The sequence below is a fragment of the Atractosteus spatula genome, chromosome 12, assembly GCF_055471065.1.
Source record: "Atractosteus spatula isolate fAtrSpa1 chromosome 12, fAtrSpa1.hap1, whole genome shotgun sequence".
Taxonomy (NCBI): Eukaryota; Metazoa; Chordata; class Actinopteri; order Semionotiformes; family Lepisosteidae; genus Atractosteus; species Atractosteus spatula.
In genome coordinates, this window is record NC_142717.1 from 31,109,165 (window position 1) to 31,127,401 (window position 18,237).

Sequence of the window (18,237 nt, forward strand, 5' to 3'; positions counted from 1 at the left end):
GTTGTGGTTTATTTCTTTTGCTGAAGCTTTTTTTAAAATGTTCACGTCGAGGTGGCTTTAAAATCACTTTTTTTTAAATGAGTATTTTATATGATAACATCCTGTTATACATTCAGTCATATGTATTGGTACACAGTTCATTCGGCATAATTATTCACTAAGTAAATTGTTTTTTTTGTTAAACTGTACCTATGTGACTGTGATATGTCTTCAAAGTCTGACCAGCGATTTATATTTGACTGAACTGATTATTACAGAACTATATGAACTTAATAAGAATAAGAAATAAGAATTTGCATTTTCTGTCATAAATTAATGTACTAGAAATCTTGAATCCCTTTTCAGATATCGCTGTCAAATGAGTACAGTTTAACATACTGTATTTCTTACTCTTCATAAATTAGTTAATAATGTTGTTGAAGATGGAATGTGCCAATACCTGTGTCTGTAATTGTACCTGTTTGTGTTTAATTTAAAAGTTGGGGTTTCAGCTTTGACTGTTAGCCACATTGAGTGCCATTTTCTATGATATTCCTCTTTTACCGATTATTTAAGCTTGCCTCGACCTGTTCAACATTAATCTCTAGGGTTTTCGGAGTATCTGTAGGATATGACATAAGCACTGACAGTTAGACCGCTGAACTTTAGTAGCAAGAGTGAAACTAGTGATAACTATGTGGAATTGCATCTAAAACTGAGAGCGGAGGAGGTGCTTATTTACACAACGAGCTGTGGGAGTGTGGAACGAGCTACCCAGCCATGTTGTTTAAAGCTGAAACCATTGTTTCTTTCAAGAAAAGGCTGGATGAGATTCTCAGATCAATTAGTTAATGATGACCAAATGGGCTGGTCACTCAGTACAGCACATCCTTTCAGTAACTGGAAAGAGGATAAGTAGACTGAATCCCTAATGATGTACAACTTGCTTTTTACCTTCTTAAACATAACGGGACCCCTGCAGCAGTTTAAGACTTTGTCAGCGGAAAGACTACTCTCCCTTAGGATCTAATGTAGTGGAGTGCTAGAGCAAGCCTGCAGTCTAAACAACACGATGCAGGGCTGAGGTAGTTTTAGAATTATAGTTAACTGAAAAATGATGAGTATCCTGTCCCAGACTGGAGCCACATCAACATATGCTGGAACTGACCGAAAACTTTAGTTAATAGTTTTGTTGTGGTATTTTTTTTTTTTGTCAAGCCTTCTTGCTTTTTATTGTTGATTAATGGAAATATGAGCGGCTCTATCTGGCCGTGTCGGTACATCTCGGTAGGCTGCTGTACACCATGCTTGTTCCATTTACACAAGGTTATGTCATATTTTGCCATGGCTTTCCTTTTCCACGCCATCACTGCTTATTCAGGCCTGGAGATTTTTCTGGATCAGTCAGGATTCTTGGGACCCTGGCGCTCCAGTAGAAATCACTTCTAACTGGTAAAGACTTTCCATAGCTTACACAGAGTACTGGAGCAAGACTTCCTCAGGAACGTAAGTGCTTAGTGCCTTTCTTATGGGCACTAAAGCCTTTTTAGATGTATTCAGTTAATTATTTGAAAGCAGTATCACTCCCTCATAGTTCTTGGGTCCTGGGTTCGATTCTGGACGGGGGAGTGTTTATGTTCTCCCCTTGTCCAGGTGGGTTGTCACCAAGTGTTCCAGTTTTCTCCCACAATCCTAAGGCATGCAGTCATAGTTAATTGGCATCATTAAATTTCCCCCTGTGTTAGTGTGTGAAGGACTGCTGTCCTGGCTCGAGTGTAGTCTCTCCTACTGCAAAGTAGGAAGAGGGTTAACAGAACACTGTTGTTCCTGACAGCTGTGGTTGTAGTTTATATTGTGTGTTGTATGCATCCATACATTTTTCTAACTGCTTTATCCAGGGTTGTGGGGGACCTGGAGCCTATCCCAGCAAGCAACAGGCACAAGGCAGGGTACAAACTGGGTGCGATGGCAGTCCATCGCAGGGCACAGAGAGACACAAACACACACTCACGCCAGGGACAATTTTCCCTGAAGCCAATTAAGAGTGTGAGGAAACTGAAGCACCCAGAGGAAAATTATATTAGCATAGGCAGAATTTACAAGCACCATGCAGATCACTAATCAGGTCTGGAATTGAACCCAGGGCCCCAGCACTGCTAACCACTGTGCCTGTGTTGTACACATGTGCAGACAAAATCAAACTACATTAACTGGGGAACCCAGTTAAAATATCAAAAGTACACATAAATGTTAGTAAATAATTAATTTTGTTATGATTTTGTTGATGACTAATCACATAACCCAGAATGACAGGAAGTAACTGAGCAGCTAATCCGAAAACAGCATTTCCTGTGTCCTCTTGGGACGGCAGATTAAGCTCCCTAGTCCTGTCAGCATCCTCTGTTAAAACATGGCTGTGTCCAGTTTTCACCTGCGTTATTTTGTAGGTGGGTATTAAAAGGAAGATTTGATAACAATATACAATCCACGGCAGCGAATATTGTTTTAAGACACCGTTCATAAGAGACCTGCGTCAGAGAGGCACATCTCTCTCCATTCGAGAGTGCAGAGGAATTCACTGGCTCATCAGGTGCGTCTCTCTATAGCACATACCGCCGGGGACGGGACAGTCCTGCCTGCTCGCAGTTTACAAAGAGAGGTATCTTGACGTCTGTGGTCTTTTAAATGCATTACCAAGCACTCGGAGAGTTATCTTTTTAATTAGATGCCTGGCCTTCTATATGACGTTTTTGACTCTTCGTGTTAATTTCTGTTAAACTAACTGAATAATAACAGATGCCGTTTTTGGGAGGTCAGAGGACAGTTGTTGTTTTTTCATAAAAAAGGGTCTCTAATTCTGCTCCAATACGACAGGTTTTAGAGGTAACCACTAAGCCATCAATATGTAAAAACGTGAAGCAAGTCAACTGATCAATTTAAAGATGACGAGAGATCATTTGGAACTAAAATGGCCAATACGTTTCAGCCCCAATTAACAGAGCGTGTTCAACTAGAGAAATCAATTGGTTAATTGATAATTATCAAGCGTTTCTGATTTTAATTAGTAATTTATGGTTACCTATGAGACTAACTGTATTTCTGCTTTCCAGGATCAGACTTGGAGGCGTCTCTAATTCGTGCAAATCGCTACTACCACTACTACGTTGTACGCTCCGGAAAACCTCGTGTTATCGAGACTTCCTCTCACGCAGGCCGTGCTTGCGCTCGGGGTGCGCTCCCTGTGGCCAGAGCTCAGGCACACGGCCCTCCCCGCTGCGGATGGTATTGGTCGGAAACGCTCGCTCTCACTCTTAACAGATTGAGCGGGACTTCTTTCTTCCCGGATTCAGGCAAGGAGGGTAGAGGATTTTGTGCTGCTTCAAAACTGTGAGTACAGACGGAAATATAAAATCCGAATCTACAAACGCGAAGAAATTAGAACCGGTTTGAACTTGAGGAGTGGTCGGGTGTAACTCTTGCCCACGTTTCTGGAGTGAATTCAGTTTAAACAAAACTTCCGCTTCTGACACAGATTTTCGCCCAAAACTCGTCTGTAATGAAGATGATGTATAAGTAGTAAAAGATACATTATTAATAAGAACCAGTGTTGGTTTTGTATTTTTGCTGTGAGGTCTGCGCAGTCACACGTGTTAGCTGTTCTCCTGTGGAAAGCGTGTCTGTGCAATGTGAAAGAGAAACTCGGCTTAATATAATTGCGTTTTGCTCATTAAGTTATTGTTTGTGAGTTTCTGAGTCACGGCGCTTGTTTTGTGCGATTTCACGGCAGTGCTCGCTTCGTGTCTCTTATTGGGGTGTAAAAATAACGAATCTGTTTTCGAACTGTTTCAGATAGGTCATCATGGAGAGTAAGCCTGTGTGGGAGCAAATTGGAGCAGGTTTCGTGCAGCATTACTACCAGCAGTTTGACACTAATCGGGTGCTTCTGGCAGACCTTTATGTGAGTACTGTACCTGTTCCTTGAGGAAACCTGTTGAGAAGCTGCATCCCTAACTCTGGGCACTTACTGTTTGAAGCGGGAGACGGAAGGGCAAGGCTTAATATCAAACTTCAATAATCCAGAGTTGAAGCAGCGATGCGCTTCAGTAATGCATAGATGTTACGTACAGACGTGTCGCTTGTCATGTTGAGAATATTGCGTCAATCGCTGGGCTCTCGCTCTGCCCCTCCCCTGAAGTCTTTCCTGAAGTGGGATAGTTTGTGTAGCCAGCTAACCTACGAGGACCAGGAAGAACCGGTGGGCTCAGTAGCAAGGGTGTGAAGTGCTTCTCACTGAAAGGGATTAGTAACAAGGCACATAGGGGGGCTTCCTGTTAAATAAGATGATCATTCCTCCAAGTCGTCTCTGATTTTTCTAAGCAGTTGTCCAAGATTGTCCTTCGGTTACAAAGGGAATGACCTCAGCGAAGTGTATCTTAGTTAATGGGGAATTCCGTCCTTTTTCCTGAAGTTCTGCTTATTCTTTCTAGAGCTGTTTGTCTTTTCGTTCTAGACGGACGCCTCCTGTTTGACGTGGGAAGGACAAGGCTTTCAAGGCAAGAATGCGATTATGGAAAAACTGACTGTAAGTATGAATTAGTTCTTTAAAACACAAGTTGAAAACCGGATTTCTGAAATCAGATGTATATTGGAGCAATTGTTACCTGTATGTGCCAGATTGTGCTGTGCCCCTCTTTTTGTAATTCCTTCAGTGATTAGGGTTGGCGTTTATTTAACACGGGGCAGAATGGTCATGTTCAAACTTCATAATCGGGAGGAAAAAGTTGTTGCTCTTCTGATCAGCTGTTCTCTTGTGGTACTGTAAATCTGACCAGTTATCTGCACCTTTTAGGACAGAATAATGGTGCAGATGGGGGAATTTAATTTCCCCTTTGTAAAAGTAATTTTAAAGGGTTATTGTACATCTCGGAGCTAGACCACCCTGTTTTATACATGATCATGAGTACCTTGTAGCCCTCTCTGAAATTGACGTGTAATGATTGTGTAGAAAATGAGGTAGAGACTGATACAGAGCAGTTGGCCATATTGATTCCACAAATGTTCCAGAGGTCATCTTGCAGCCTTCGTAGAGATCTGTGGTTTTTTTGGAAGAATAACAAAAAGAAATGAGTATTTGTATGAGCCAGATGTCTCGTTGTAAAGGGCAAAGAAATCCTTTAGCAGGACAGGGTGTGTTACACAAAGCGGAGATGTTGCAGTCTCGTACACCCAGCTTGGCCTGTTCTACCATCCGGCTGCTGGAATCTTTCTTGTTGAGTGCGACTAAGAATGTCATTTGATTTTGTAACGCCTAACAGGACCTCCCAACCTGCTTCTCGCCTTTCTCCCACAGAATCTGCCATTTCAGAAGATCCAGCACAGCATAACCGCGCAGGATCACCAGCCGACCCCCGACAGCTGCGTCATCAGCATGGTGGTGGGGCAGCTGAAGGTGAGGGTCGCGGGTGTGCTCACCTGGGGGCTCGTTTACAAGATTTAATTGGGTGCTGAAATCACACTGTTTAGGGGATTGGAAAATCATGAATCTGATTTGAAAAGCTGGCAAACGTTAGTGCATCTAATCCTGCTGTCGAAGGATCTGTGTACTTTTTACAAAATCTTTTTTTTTTTGGTTTGGGTGACGGTGGTAATAGACGTTTGTGGCCTGTATCAACCTATCTTAGTGATTAAATCTAAGTAGATTAAAACTTAGCTTTAATGCTGAAGTTCAGCTGCGATTCTCTGCAACAAAGGTTCTGGGAGATGTGTGTGAAGAGGCTTCTCTGCAGTGAATGTATTAGGAAACAATGCATAAAAATAGAAGAATAGCCAGTATCTGTAAAAGACATCCCGGGAAACTGGGTCTGTCCAAGATCTGTGGCTTTTCAGGAACCCAGCAATGAAACTGCAGACTTATTGCACTGCTCCTCTTCAACACTATGGAAGTATATGTATAGTCTTGGAATATTCATTAGCAAAGGACACAGGATTAGATTTTTAATTAAGCAAAATAATATTAAGCTTTTGACTCTCCCGTGTGTATGGTTTTCTTTGGTATTGTGTAATGATGTAGTATCTGCCCATGCTTTTTCCTCAATGGCTTATATTCTGTTCTGACATGTTTTCCAACTTTGGGAAATCCTCAGATAGCTTCAGATTGTTTGACAGTTGGTTTTACATTTTTTTCTTATTTAAATCCAGACGTTTCATATGTGGCTTGATCGCACCATAACTGGGTTTTTCTGTTTCGAAGTCCACATCTTGTGATTTCCTGAAATCTGCACTAGTTCTACAAGTTCTATGAGATTTGTACATTGACTTGTTTTGCCAGCAGCCTTGTTATTAAATCCTGAGGCAACCAGCTCAGGAATGTTTCACAAACTGTGGGTCAGTTGTTCTAAGTGCTTGAAATTATCACACTTACAGTATAACCGCAACTCATCTTGAACAGTACTTTTGGGGATCACCCTCATCTCCCTTCCATGCACAAGGATAGTTCCACTTTTAAGAAACTTCGAGTTGGGGATCCACTCTCCCCAGACTGTATAAATACAGCTGTCTGGCTGCTCTAGGGCTCTACACAGTGGCATGTCTATGGACAGCTCATTGGCTGTCCAGGAATTGTGTAAGACAGTCAGGTTTTGCCTGGTCCCTTCACTTTTTTTGTAAATGGTTTTGTTTCTTTAAAACTTCAAACTTCTATTCTATGGGCTTCTTTGCTTTTAAACTATTTGATTTGCTGCAAAATTCATGTAATTTCTAAATGTTTTCACAACAATTTGCTGCAGTTAAAACAAATACACCAACTTTCATTAGATGGTTTAGAGCAGTTTTAATATTAAAGCATCCGGTGTGTATTGCAGTGACTGATGTGTATTTGGTTTAAGTAGCATGATCAGTTAGTGCCTTTTGAAATGCATGAGCTTTGTTTGGGACTTGATTATAAATGAAATGAGAAGTTACAAAGGTGAGGGGGACCCCTTTTAGCCTTAAATAACAAGCCCTACGTTTTATAACATTGTATGGTGATCGTTTTTACAGTAGGAAAATATAAAGTTTTTGGCGTGTGTGTACATGTATATAGTGACTAGATCTGTCTTTCTAGGACATTAAAGAAATTGATACTGCTGTACTGTTCTGTGTGTAGCAGGACATTGAGGACACTTAATTTCATTAAATAAACTTTATGGGCTGTGGGTGTTCGTGCTTTCAGTGCTGTTTTTTGTCATTTCTAGGTGGATGATGATCCTGTGATGGGTTTTCACCAGCTGTTTCTCCTGAAGAATATTGATAACAAATGGATCTGCAGTAATGACATGTTCAGACTAGCACTGCATAATTTTGGATGCTAGTTAACGTTTTTCAACTTTATTTTCCTGCAAATATTAACATACAAGTTGCAGGATGGCACCAGAGTTCTGTACATATCAAACACAAAACTTGTTACTTTTGTAATTCTTTAGAAAATACTTTAAATAAACCTCCCCAAATGTCAGATCAGAAATGCTGTGCATATTTTTTTCCTTCATGGTTGTTTGTGGTACTAGTTGAACAATGAAGAAGGAAAATAATTTACTCACTTGTCACTGCCTATTCAAGATATGTTGATAAGTGGCAGCAGGGACAAGATTTTGGCTGATTTAAGAGAAGAAGATTTTAGAGAGGATAAAATAGAATAAGTCTTGGATGCATATACACAAGTACTTGGGATCATATGGGTGAGTTTTTCTAGTATAAATGCTGCCAAATGTACTTTGAAATGAGTCCTCTTCCACTGTCATGGGTTAAGATAATTTGGCACAGCTGGTGCGGTTGTTCTTGTGAACACCCCAATCATGCTGTAAGAGTATGTGCAGGAAATTCCCAGGGGACCCTGCATGGTGACAGACGGCAGCCTCAAGCGGCTGCCTTCCCATAATTCACTGCGGAGCTTGAATGAGGGCGCACACAGAACCAATCTAAGACAGTTTAGGGACTTTTAGAATCTTCTGTTCTAGCACTTTATGATAACATTTGCTAAGATACACGTGCATCACATTGCATAATGTTCACCTGTAATTTCACAAAGCTATAAGTGCTCTGTGTGGAATGTACTGGTAGTCTTCATGATGAACCAATTTTCTGTAAGCACTGCAGCACCTATCAGTAAAGTCTATAAGAACATAACATCCTTCTGCATCAGAAAGCCAGCCCAAAGGAAGCACAAGGACTGAACTTGCACAAACACAATAACATAGAGACAACATACAAATTCCACATAAAAGCCCTCTCTGTCCAAAACTGAACTCCAGACACCAGTGCTGGAAGGCACTAATACCCAAACCACTTTTCTGCCCGTTTAAGAAAATAATATGCAGAGAAAATTGAATCTGCCAATGCAAATGGGAATTTGCTTTATGCTTTGCCATATCTTTAAAAGGAGGATTATGATGGCTCTTCTTGCTTTCTTCTCTTCCCTAATCAAGTAATGGGATTACAGGGAGAACTCTGATAGGATTAAATTCTTGAAATGGCTGCCATGTTTGTTCATTAGAAGTGTGTGATTTGTATGGTTTTTCCAGTTGGACTTAAGACCATACACTAATGGCCTTTCTAGGCCATTTCAGTTTCTAGAGCCAGTCAGTATTAAACCAGGTAGTGCTTAATGAACATAATGTTTCAATGCTTACTTGCTGTTTGAAAGGCTGGGTCATATGAAGCACATCCTTGTTTCAACAATGTGTGTAGTGGAGTATTAGTTGCTGCTCTAAACCATGTTATTAACTGGTACTGTGTCCTTTACACAGAGCTTGTGGAAAAGCCTGAAGATTTCTTTAAACTGTGTTCTAAAAGCTCATATCCTTAGCAGTCATCTTTTTTCAGTCTATATGAAATTCAGCAACAATTTTTCATTTTCCTGATTTCATACCGTTATGTTATTTGCATACCTGATTTGTCCTTTATGGTTTACTCCAAAGACAGATCTGATGTTGAAAGTTGCAGTTGAGTCAGTACGCAATGACTGGTAAAAATAAAGGGCTTTAAACTGGCACCCCTACTATTTAGTATTTTCATGTACACACGTGGTCAGCTATTATGATCACATGGTCTGAATGATCATTTCTACGCTGATGATCCATACTATGTCCCTACTATCCATACAAATCTATGTCCATACTAAACCTGACACTGAAGTGGCTGTTTCTGCACTCTCTAAATGCGTCTCTGACAAAAACCGTGATGACATTTGATGATGACTCAAAACTTCCTTCACTTAAGCTGCGACAACGCTGAAGGCATGCTTTTCAACACCTCCCATAAACTATGTAAAGCCAATGCACTAACACCAACTGTGGATGGTATTGAATTTCAGTCTAAATTGAAGAATTTGGGGGTGATATTTGATCCAGGATTGATATTTGACCTACATGTGCAAAATACTGTAAAAACATCATTCTTTCATTTAGGAAATGTCACCAGAATATCACCAGATTGTATCTCTGAGTGTGGCTGAAATGCTATTTTACTCATTTTTCTTTTTCAGTATTGATTATTGCAACACCCTACTTTCTGGGGTATCTAATTCTACACTAAACAAACTTCAGTATGTCCAAATTCAGCAACCAGAATCCTGTCCAGGTTTCATGCAAGTGAAGGATAGGATAGGAATTACTCCTGTCCTGGCTTCCTATCAGACTATCAGACTTCCGAATCCATATGTATTATTATTATTATTATTATTATTATTATTGATGAGACCCATCATCTTTCTTTGATGTCCACAGAATACTTTAAAAATACTTTAACCTAAGCTTTTTCACTTTCTTAATATTTGTGGCTCAGTAATTGTTCTAACAAGTTTATTCTTGCTGTCCTTTGCAAGTAACATTGGTTAGTATTGAAAGTATGTTTTCAGTGGAAAGGAGGTTTCCTTTAATGTATTTTTGTTATGTAAGAAGTAGCCAGGTTTACAGATGATAACAAAGTACAGGATTAGCTAACACCATAGAAGCAGCAAATAAATCTAAAAAAGATTTAGACAAAATTCATGACTGGGTCAAGAACCTAGCATATGACCCTGTAAATAAGTGCAGGGTAAAGCATGCAGGTAGTTAATATTAAAGATTTAGATATTAAATATTAAAGATGTTGCAACATTGCTTACATTTACCAGAAAATGTGGGGAAGGCATTAAAAAGACAAACAAATTGCTAGGATATATACAAAAGTTAAAAGTGCAAAATGTAAATCAAAGGATGTTATGTGAAAATTGTATAAGGAACTTGTAAGGCCTCGTTTAGAATACTGTCATTCAGTAATTTAAACAGTAATTTAAATGAGACCAAAATGTGCTAAATGAGGCTTTAAGGTATTGACAGAAAATATTAAAATTGTAAAAAAAATGCGTAGATTAAAATGCTGCATATTTTCCAGAGCTAACTTAGATATGCTGATAAGTGCATGAAATATATTATGTAGTGATTCTTAGGTCAGTTCTTTACTTCGTATATTTGCAATATTTTAATTGTGCATTTTTCAGTTTGGGATTAATGGGTTTTCTGAACTCTGAGGAGGAAACATGACATTATGTGATCAGAGTCAGCATCATGTGAGCTAGACAAGAGACAGCTGGAACTAGAAAGGTCATGTGTGGAAATGAAAGGGAGAGGAAACCAACTGTCTGATCACAGAGTGTACCATTCACTCTAGATTTTAAAAAGTGCAGCAAAAAATAACACCATGAAAATCATTAAAGCTTTCAGGAGGGTTACACATGAAAGGAGGCCATTTGGCCCATCTAGCGCATTTGATTGCTGCTAACTAATTGATCTGAACATCTTATACAAGCACATATAAAAAGATGCAAAGGAACAAGAAATAGGTTTATTCCATGCTGAAAAGAGAAGAGAGAAAACGCAACATTTTGGTTGTGAAGCCTTCTTCAGGTCTGAGAAAGACAGGCCAGACAGCCAAGATTAAATAGCACAGGAGAACAAAAGCTGGGAGAGGGGAGAGGCCACTCAGGAAGTGCAAAGTGGAGAGGGGTGAAGAGAGGTGTGAAGTCAAAACCGGCATGAGAAGTGAGAAGATTACACGAAAATAAGTCGGTCATTGAGAGAAGGGGGATGGTGTGAACCTAGTGTCAGGATGAGTTTCGTTTCTGTAGCCTTCTTGCTATTGGAGTTGAGAAACCCTTCTTTGAGAACAGAGACGGAGGGATGAGTGTGATCTAGGCCGTCTGAGGTGAAATGAGAAACTATGGGCTTGGAGGAATCTTTCATCTTCACAGCCCTAACATGTTCTCTGAACCGTCTTTTAGTCTTTTATGCAATAGTATCAGCTCTGACGACTTGGATGGGTGGCTTGTTCCAGACACCACAACCCTTTGTGTAAAGAATACTAAATACAGATTAGAACCTGAATTCTAAACGCGCTTCCCTTTAGCCCTGTTGGTATACAAAATAAGTACTTCCTCACTAAAGATAACAACCATAAAATTCTCATTCACTACAGAGTTAACAGGCAACAAGAGATACTATTGTATTATGAAAAGCACCCCAGGGGACTCTACAGAGCCCTGGAGTCCCTGTACTGTTAATAAAGACATGGCCCCTGCCTCTGTAGTGCTTACACAGCTCCCTGCGGTTCCTATACTTCTGATTAAAGCTCTGAGACTGTGGCACAGCTGACAGGGTGCCCAGGGTCCTTGTGTCATTAATAGTAATGAAACCCTAGGTTTACACTGTTGAAGTACAAGCCTCTATAAAACTCACAACATTTTAGAGAACCATATTATCTCTATACCCCTGTCTACTATAATCACATAAATGACTACATGATTTTTTTAATTGATCAAAATAAAATAATAATATAAGATAAAATATCCTTTCATAGATTTATGCATATGAAAAGTTATTGAAATTATTGTTACCAAGATAGCATTAAATGTAAATCTTAGGAGAATGAAAGCCTGCTTATTTTAACTAACCTGTTTTAAAAATATGGTAACAAAACCGACTGCTACAATGATGAATCGTTGCTGCAGGCGCGGTATTTTGCGAAGACGTTTAGTAAGAGGTTGACTCAACTGCGCTCCATGTGGTGATCTAAAAAAAAATATTCCTCGATCGTCGAAGATAGTCCACGGAGGAGGGGATTGTGTAACGCTGATATATTTCCCCATTTCATTTCCTGTCTTTCATTTTTTGGGGGGAATCATTACAGAAGCCTTTTTTTAGCAGGATGGACCGAGGTTAAAGTAATATCAGCAAAACAAAAAAATACATATCATAATATTCATCACATTACATTTCACAATAGGGAAATGAGTATGAGAAAGTGACATGATAACTGACAAAAATGAAAGCACATTCCTCAAGATGCAGCACATACACCATATTGTTTTCTTATTTATGTGTCTCAGAAAAAAGACTTAGATGTAAAAGACAACCAAACCAAAACAAATTTACTTACACAAAGCATAAGATTTGTCTTTCACAGTTTATTGCACAAAACGGTTCACTTCATTAAAGGTACATTTACCTATTAATCACTAATTAATCATTAATGAGAACCTGATTAAAAATGTAACGGTTATGAAGTTATTAGACCAACTGTAACTGAGGTTGTGAGTGGAACATAAACCAGACAACACCAGGAGCTGAGTCTGAGACCCCTGCTGTGCACAATATTCTAAATGAGATCTTACTAGTGCATTAGCCAATTTTTAACACAACAATCCTTGATTTAAATTCTACACTGTTAACTATATATAACATTCCATGCACCTTTGTAATTGATCTTTTGTCTAGATCAGCGTTTCTCAACCCTGGTCCCAACGGGTCGATGTGCCTGCTGGTTTTCATTCCACCCAGGCCTTTAATGAATCACCAGAGCTAATTGATCTGCACATTTTCTGCTCTCTGTCCTTGATTTTAACAATACCCTAGCTACCGTACATTGTTTCCAACAACTTCAGCTTTTCTCTCCATTAAGTTCCGTTTGTTCAATTTCACCCCACATATCTGAATGAGAAGATTTCTGAAATTCAGTGTTGATACCAATCACAAACCTCAAACATCCTTTCATTAACCTAAATTAAATGGTGAAAATTTCTACCTGAAGCAGAAAATTGAAATAAATTCGCCTGCGACTAGACTGGAGAATAGAACAAGACGCAGCACTTGTCCAGGCCCAAAGTTGACAGCTCCTGGTCAGGAGAAAACCGATGTCAGCAAAAACAGCTCTCATCTTTTATTTACTGTATATGTTTCAGCTACCTGCATATAAGACTCTGCACTTATTTACATTAACTTTCATCTGCCAGACGTTTGTCCTTCTTGAATTATATCTAAATCATTCTGCATTTCTTCTGTTGCTTCTGCAGTTAGCTAATCCTCTTGCTCGGTATCATGGGCAAATTTGACAAGTTTGCCAACTGTACAAGAATCTAGATAACTGATATGAACCAGGAAAAGTAATGGTCTTCATATAGATTCCAGTTATGCCGCATCACTGACAATTTCTCAGTTTGAGCCGCTCCAGAGTTTGAGATGGTACTCTGTTTTCTGCCATATCTCAACCCAAACACATGCTTTATTCAAACTGTGTACACCTTTCAGTTTGAGAAATAATCTTTTATATGGTACTTCATCAAAGGCTTTCTGAAAATGTAAGTTTACCATATCATATACTCTGTGTATGGCTATTAAGGTTGTTGCTGGTTCAAAGAATTCTAACAAGTTAGCAAGACATCATTCTTCTAAATCATTGTTGGCAATCCCTGTTTCTTTAGTTATAAATTATATTTTCCATAACTTTATAATTATTAGAATCGGAGTAAGAGTGAGTAAATAATAGAAGTAAGAATTATTGACATACAATTACGCAATTCGGTTCTGTCACCACTTTTGGGAAGGGTGCTGTATTAGCAATTTTCTAGTCGTAGCATTAAACTTAATTTTAATGACTGTTGGAAGAGCATCTGTTGTTCCTTAAAGTACAATTAGTGGAATACCAGAACCCCCTGGAAATGTATTTAATCTTAAGTGCTTCTAGTATCTCTAAGCCTTCTGCTTCTTACTTCTTATATATTAATATTATTTAATACAGAGCTCTGTCTTTCCTTAGCCTGAAGCGTGTTGTCAATTTCTTCCCTGGTGAGCACCTCAGTGATTATTTAGTACATCATTTTTATTTCCTAAAGGCTTTACATTATCCACTGCTGTTTTACGTTTGCTGTTGTAGTACTGAAAATTACTTTTATTATTTATTTGCAAATGTACAATGAAAAACGAATGATCTGGCAGAGTAGCCCTTTCACTGTAGACCACCATGCCTTGATCGTTATTATGCTATTACTGATTGCCTACTTTTTTTCTCAGTGGATATGTTGTTAAACTGTTTTGCATAAGTAACGTGACAGCAGCATTAAACTTCAATTGCAGCCTCCTTGGTAGTCTCAATTGAGAGATGCTGACACACAAGAATGAGCTATGTTGGTCTGACATGCTAAACGAGCCTGTACTGCACTGTAATGCTGATTCTGGCTGCCATGTTACTATGCTGACACATGAATGACAAGCTTCAGTGGCATGAAAACCCAACAAAAGAATTAAGATACAAAAATAGCTTTGTAGTGAGAGGGCAGAATTTCATAATGACCTGAAGACTTTGCTGTCTGCCATGTTACACGTACAGTAAATGGTGACAGGGGGAAAAAACACTATTTAATTGAAGATTTCGTATTTCAAAGACAACATTTGTTTAATTAAGAAGGCCAAGGGCAACAAAACTGGGGCGAGACAAAACATCTGGACATATTTCAATTTGTGTGAGGGACATCAGATTTGCTCAAAAGTTAGAGCTGTGGTATACTTTACTCTATTTTCATGAATTACTCTTATATAGTACATAGAAATGAATGTTCCTGCCAGAATATATTTCCAAAATCCTCTGACCTTCTACCAGCTAGATACAAAAGGAAGAACAAAAGTATTTTATTCATTTTCATTCACTTTCTTCTTTGGTATAAAATGGATTAAAATAAAGACTCAAGATATCAAGACAAGGAAAACAAGATGTCTAATGGAGGAAAAGAGAAAAGAAGTATGATGGTTCTGTTAATTAATATAGTCTATAGTCAAATGAAATCTGAAGTGGAAATGTGTCACAAAGTGCTGTAGGATATGCTGTATTTTGGACTATAAGATCGTGATGAAATGTTGACTTCGTTTTCATTAAAGTTCCCATGGCAACCTTTGAAAGAGCAGGATTCTGGGTCCCTTTGGGTTTGGCTTTGGGTTTGTGTCTGTCTTCCTAACGTTCTCCCTTTATTCACCTGGTGCAGCACATTCCTGCCCCTTGCCCTGGTCCGTGTGCACAAGGACTGCTGTATGGTGCTCAGGTCAGGTCACACTTCACTGGGGGATGAGGAGAGTCCACTTCTCTACGTGCAACAGCATCCTTCAGGATGAGACGGCCTAGGCACATGAGAGAAAATATTCATGGAGGTAGATAAAACAAAACAAGTTTGAAAATGGTGAATTCGCAATAACACCGCCTTTAAAGCTTTAATGTAATTTGGGTTCATTTTAGGTCATTGTTTTATTGTCCAAATCCAGGTGTAAGTTGTTTTTTTTAGATTAGCCTGGTGACGTCATTTGAAGCAAAGTCAAAGATTGCTTTCAGATTTTAAGTTTCAATCTGCCAAAATACTGAAATACTGCTCAGCTGTACACTATATAAGAAGAACAGAAAGCAAATCATTTTTATTGTGTTGTTTTCCAATTGTTATGCGAATTTCAATGCACACCTTTTTTAATTACATTTTGTAAAATCTTAAACATCAATTATATTGAACAGTCATGCAACTATTAGCCTAAAGAGGATGTCAAATGTGTATATCTTACACATTTCATATGTGTAAGAAGATGCATTTTAATATTAAAACTACTTTTTGCCTGTTTTTGTAATTTCTTGTCAATCATTGACAGGGCTTTCTCCTCCCCCTTCATTGCTGGAGTCTGTCCAACAGGAAGCAGTCAACACACAGTTCCAGAGACGGGAATAAATATCACCATACATATATCAGATTTATGTCACGTGTACTTATGAAAATAACGTGAAATTTCAGCAATAAAAACACGGTCATGACCGCCGGGATCTATGCTGTCTCCCCAATTAAGCCACTCCTTCCCGTACTCAACAGCAACCACAGCAGCGAGAATTTTCTCGTATGCGCTGGGAGGAGCATCGCTTGTAACCCGAGAGATGGTTCACGCAAGGATCTTCGTAGACAATTCTTAAAGGAGTAAAACGACACGAAAGACAGTTAAACCCTGTGCACAATTGATGTTTCGCACTCCCTGCCTTCAATTCGACGAAACAAGTTGATGACAAGGGTGGAAAAAAATATTTTAAAACAAACAAGTGCCGTAAACGCTTTTTATAAAAAAGTGAAATGTACATTTTGCACATTTTTCCATAACCTTATTTCCCCTGTATATTATAGGTAATTTAATTTCGCTAATCGAATTATTTTTTTTCACTCGGTGACATTAAATTGTAATCTTACATTTCTTAACAAATATGTTTTTCCATCACAAATTTAAGGAACAATACATGAACAGTATTCTTATGTTTGCACACAAATAGAAAACTAGATGTATAGCACATGTAGCACTTTTCTATAATAATCTGTGAAGTTGACAGTGGTTGATAACGATAATAACTTGTAACAGAAGAATAAGCCAGGATGGTGAATCTTATTTATTCTGTAAAATATCTCAATAGTGTAATTTAAGATATTTACAATGTCATAAGTAAGAAAATTGATATTTATATTAAAATAAATTAACAGTTCCACTTCCTGTTTTTTGTTACATTTACGCAAAGAACACACTTGCTCTAACAGACACTGGATTTTTTGTCAAATGTTATCTTTACTTGATGCTAATATGATGTATTGAAATATATTTCATATGGATTTGGTTGAAGTATGAATCTCATATTTATAAGATGGAACATGCATCTAAGACAAAAATGTGTTCAATAGGAAAAAAAATTGGCTTTTATTCTTAAACCACAGAAAACACAGGAATTCATTCATGAATCTTGCCAATATCACCGGAAGGACTAGACCCCCACAGTGAGGCATTAAAAATCTCTCCTATGTCATTAACTGCCAAAAAAGGGTTAAGAGTTCCTATAGTAGAGATACAATCCATAAAAGATTGACAAAAACAGCTCTCTTGTTTAAATGTTGCATGTGCCAACTGGTGCCTAGGTATTTCTGTCAAGTTTGGAATGGTTTAATTCTGTCGTGTTTCATTCCATTTGGCCCATTATGGCATGATGCTTGCGAACATGCAAATCGGGCCAAGGAAATCTTTCTTGTTTGCGTGTTAAACTGGATTGGCCTTTACACTATAAGACAGTATGTATGTCTTTGAATTTTTCAGGTTCCCGCTGGAGCGGTGATGTGGACAGATCTTTTCCAGGTGATCTGATCTTCAGATTAATGCCGAAAGGTCAATGAAGGGCCCTTTGGCAAGATGGCCTCTGGCTCTGGGTGCCGAAGTTCCACCTGCAAGAGGAAACAGCTGGTCCAGCTGCCTTCCCTGTTCTGTACCAAGGCGCTGATAATGCGGGAGAACCTTGATCGACCCTCGCTGTGAGCAAATGTGGATGCCACACAAAGAAGAAAAGCAATTATTCCTTCTTCTGGACACATTGTGCTCTGTGTCTTGCCTTGGCCAAGCCACCACACACACCTATAACGCTGGACCATCACGCTCGCACATCAGGACTTCCTCGAAACAGCTTGTGGCCAGTGTGCATGTCAAACAAGTGCCATGGAGGTGCCATGCTCCAGGTGTACCTAATGTGTTGAGCTTTTTTGTTTTTCCCAGGTTCTGCACAAATCTACTGAACGGCTCTCCCTCACTTCCCCGCTTTCCATAATATCTTTCTCCATTCCCATTTGCTGTCACCAAGATTGCATGCCATGCTCTGGCCTGATTGGTTGAGGGTGAATGGCAAGGCATGATGTAATGGCAAAATCGTCCAAGGGCATTCCCACTTGGCCCAGATTCCAAGCAGCTGGGGCTCCCTGCGCTTAAATTACACCACGTGACCCATCTGCCGTCAGGAATCCCGGTTTAGACACGCCCACCAGCTTGTCAAAGGGCCCCAATTGACACCCCAATCATGAAGGTAATGGAGATTAATGAGAGCACACTGGAGACTGCATGCTGTACTGGCAGGTGGGTCGAGTGTGTG

The 18,237-nt window shown here is 39.1% G+C and overlaps 1 protein-coding gene across 2 annotated transcripts; it reads left to right on the forward strand.

The window, feature by feature from the left end:
- The first annotated feature begins 2,354 nt into the window (after positions 1–2,354).
- Positions 2,355–7,480, forward strand: nutf2l (nuclear transport factor 2, like). 2 transcript variants are annotated; one of them, XM_088929270.1, is made up of 6 exons: positions 2,355–2,569; positions 3,090–3,366; positions 3,833–3,937; positions 4,490–4,561; positions 5,330–5,428; positions 7,212–7,480. In XM_088929270.1, the coding sequence occupies exons 3-6, from the start codon at positions 3,839–3,841 to the stop codon at positions 7,326–7,328; spliced, it is 387 nt and encodes a 128-aa protein (XP_088785396.1). In that variant the 5' UTR covers positions 2,355–2,569; positions 3,090–3,366; positions 3,833–3,838; the 3' UTR covers positions 7,329–7,480. The 2 variants fall into 2 exon arrangements, with proteins under 2 accessions (XP_088785396.1, XP_088785395.1); XM_088929269.1 differs by lacking the exon at positions 2,355–2,569 and having other exon boundaries at positions 3,096–3,366; positions 3,829–3,937.
- Positions 7,481–18,237: the final 10,757 nt, after the last annotated feature.

What these genes read in the sequence shown, in the direction of transcription:
- nutf2l (XM_088929270.1), top strand. Translation starts at nt 3,839, where the DNA reads ATGGAGAGTAAGCCTGTGTGGGAGCAAATTGGAGCAGGTTTCGTGCAG. An exon ending in TGCTTCTGGCAGACCTTTAT is followed by an intron (nt 3,938 to 4,489) that starts GTGAGTACTGTA and finishes TTTTCGTTCTAG; the next exon opens with ACGGACGCCTCCTGTTTGAC. An exon ending in TGGTGGTGGGGCAGCTGAAG is followed by an intron (nt 5,429 to 7,211) that starts GTGAGGGTCGCG and finishes TGTCATTTCTAG; the next exon opens with GTGGATGATGATCCTGTGAT.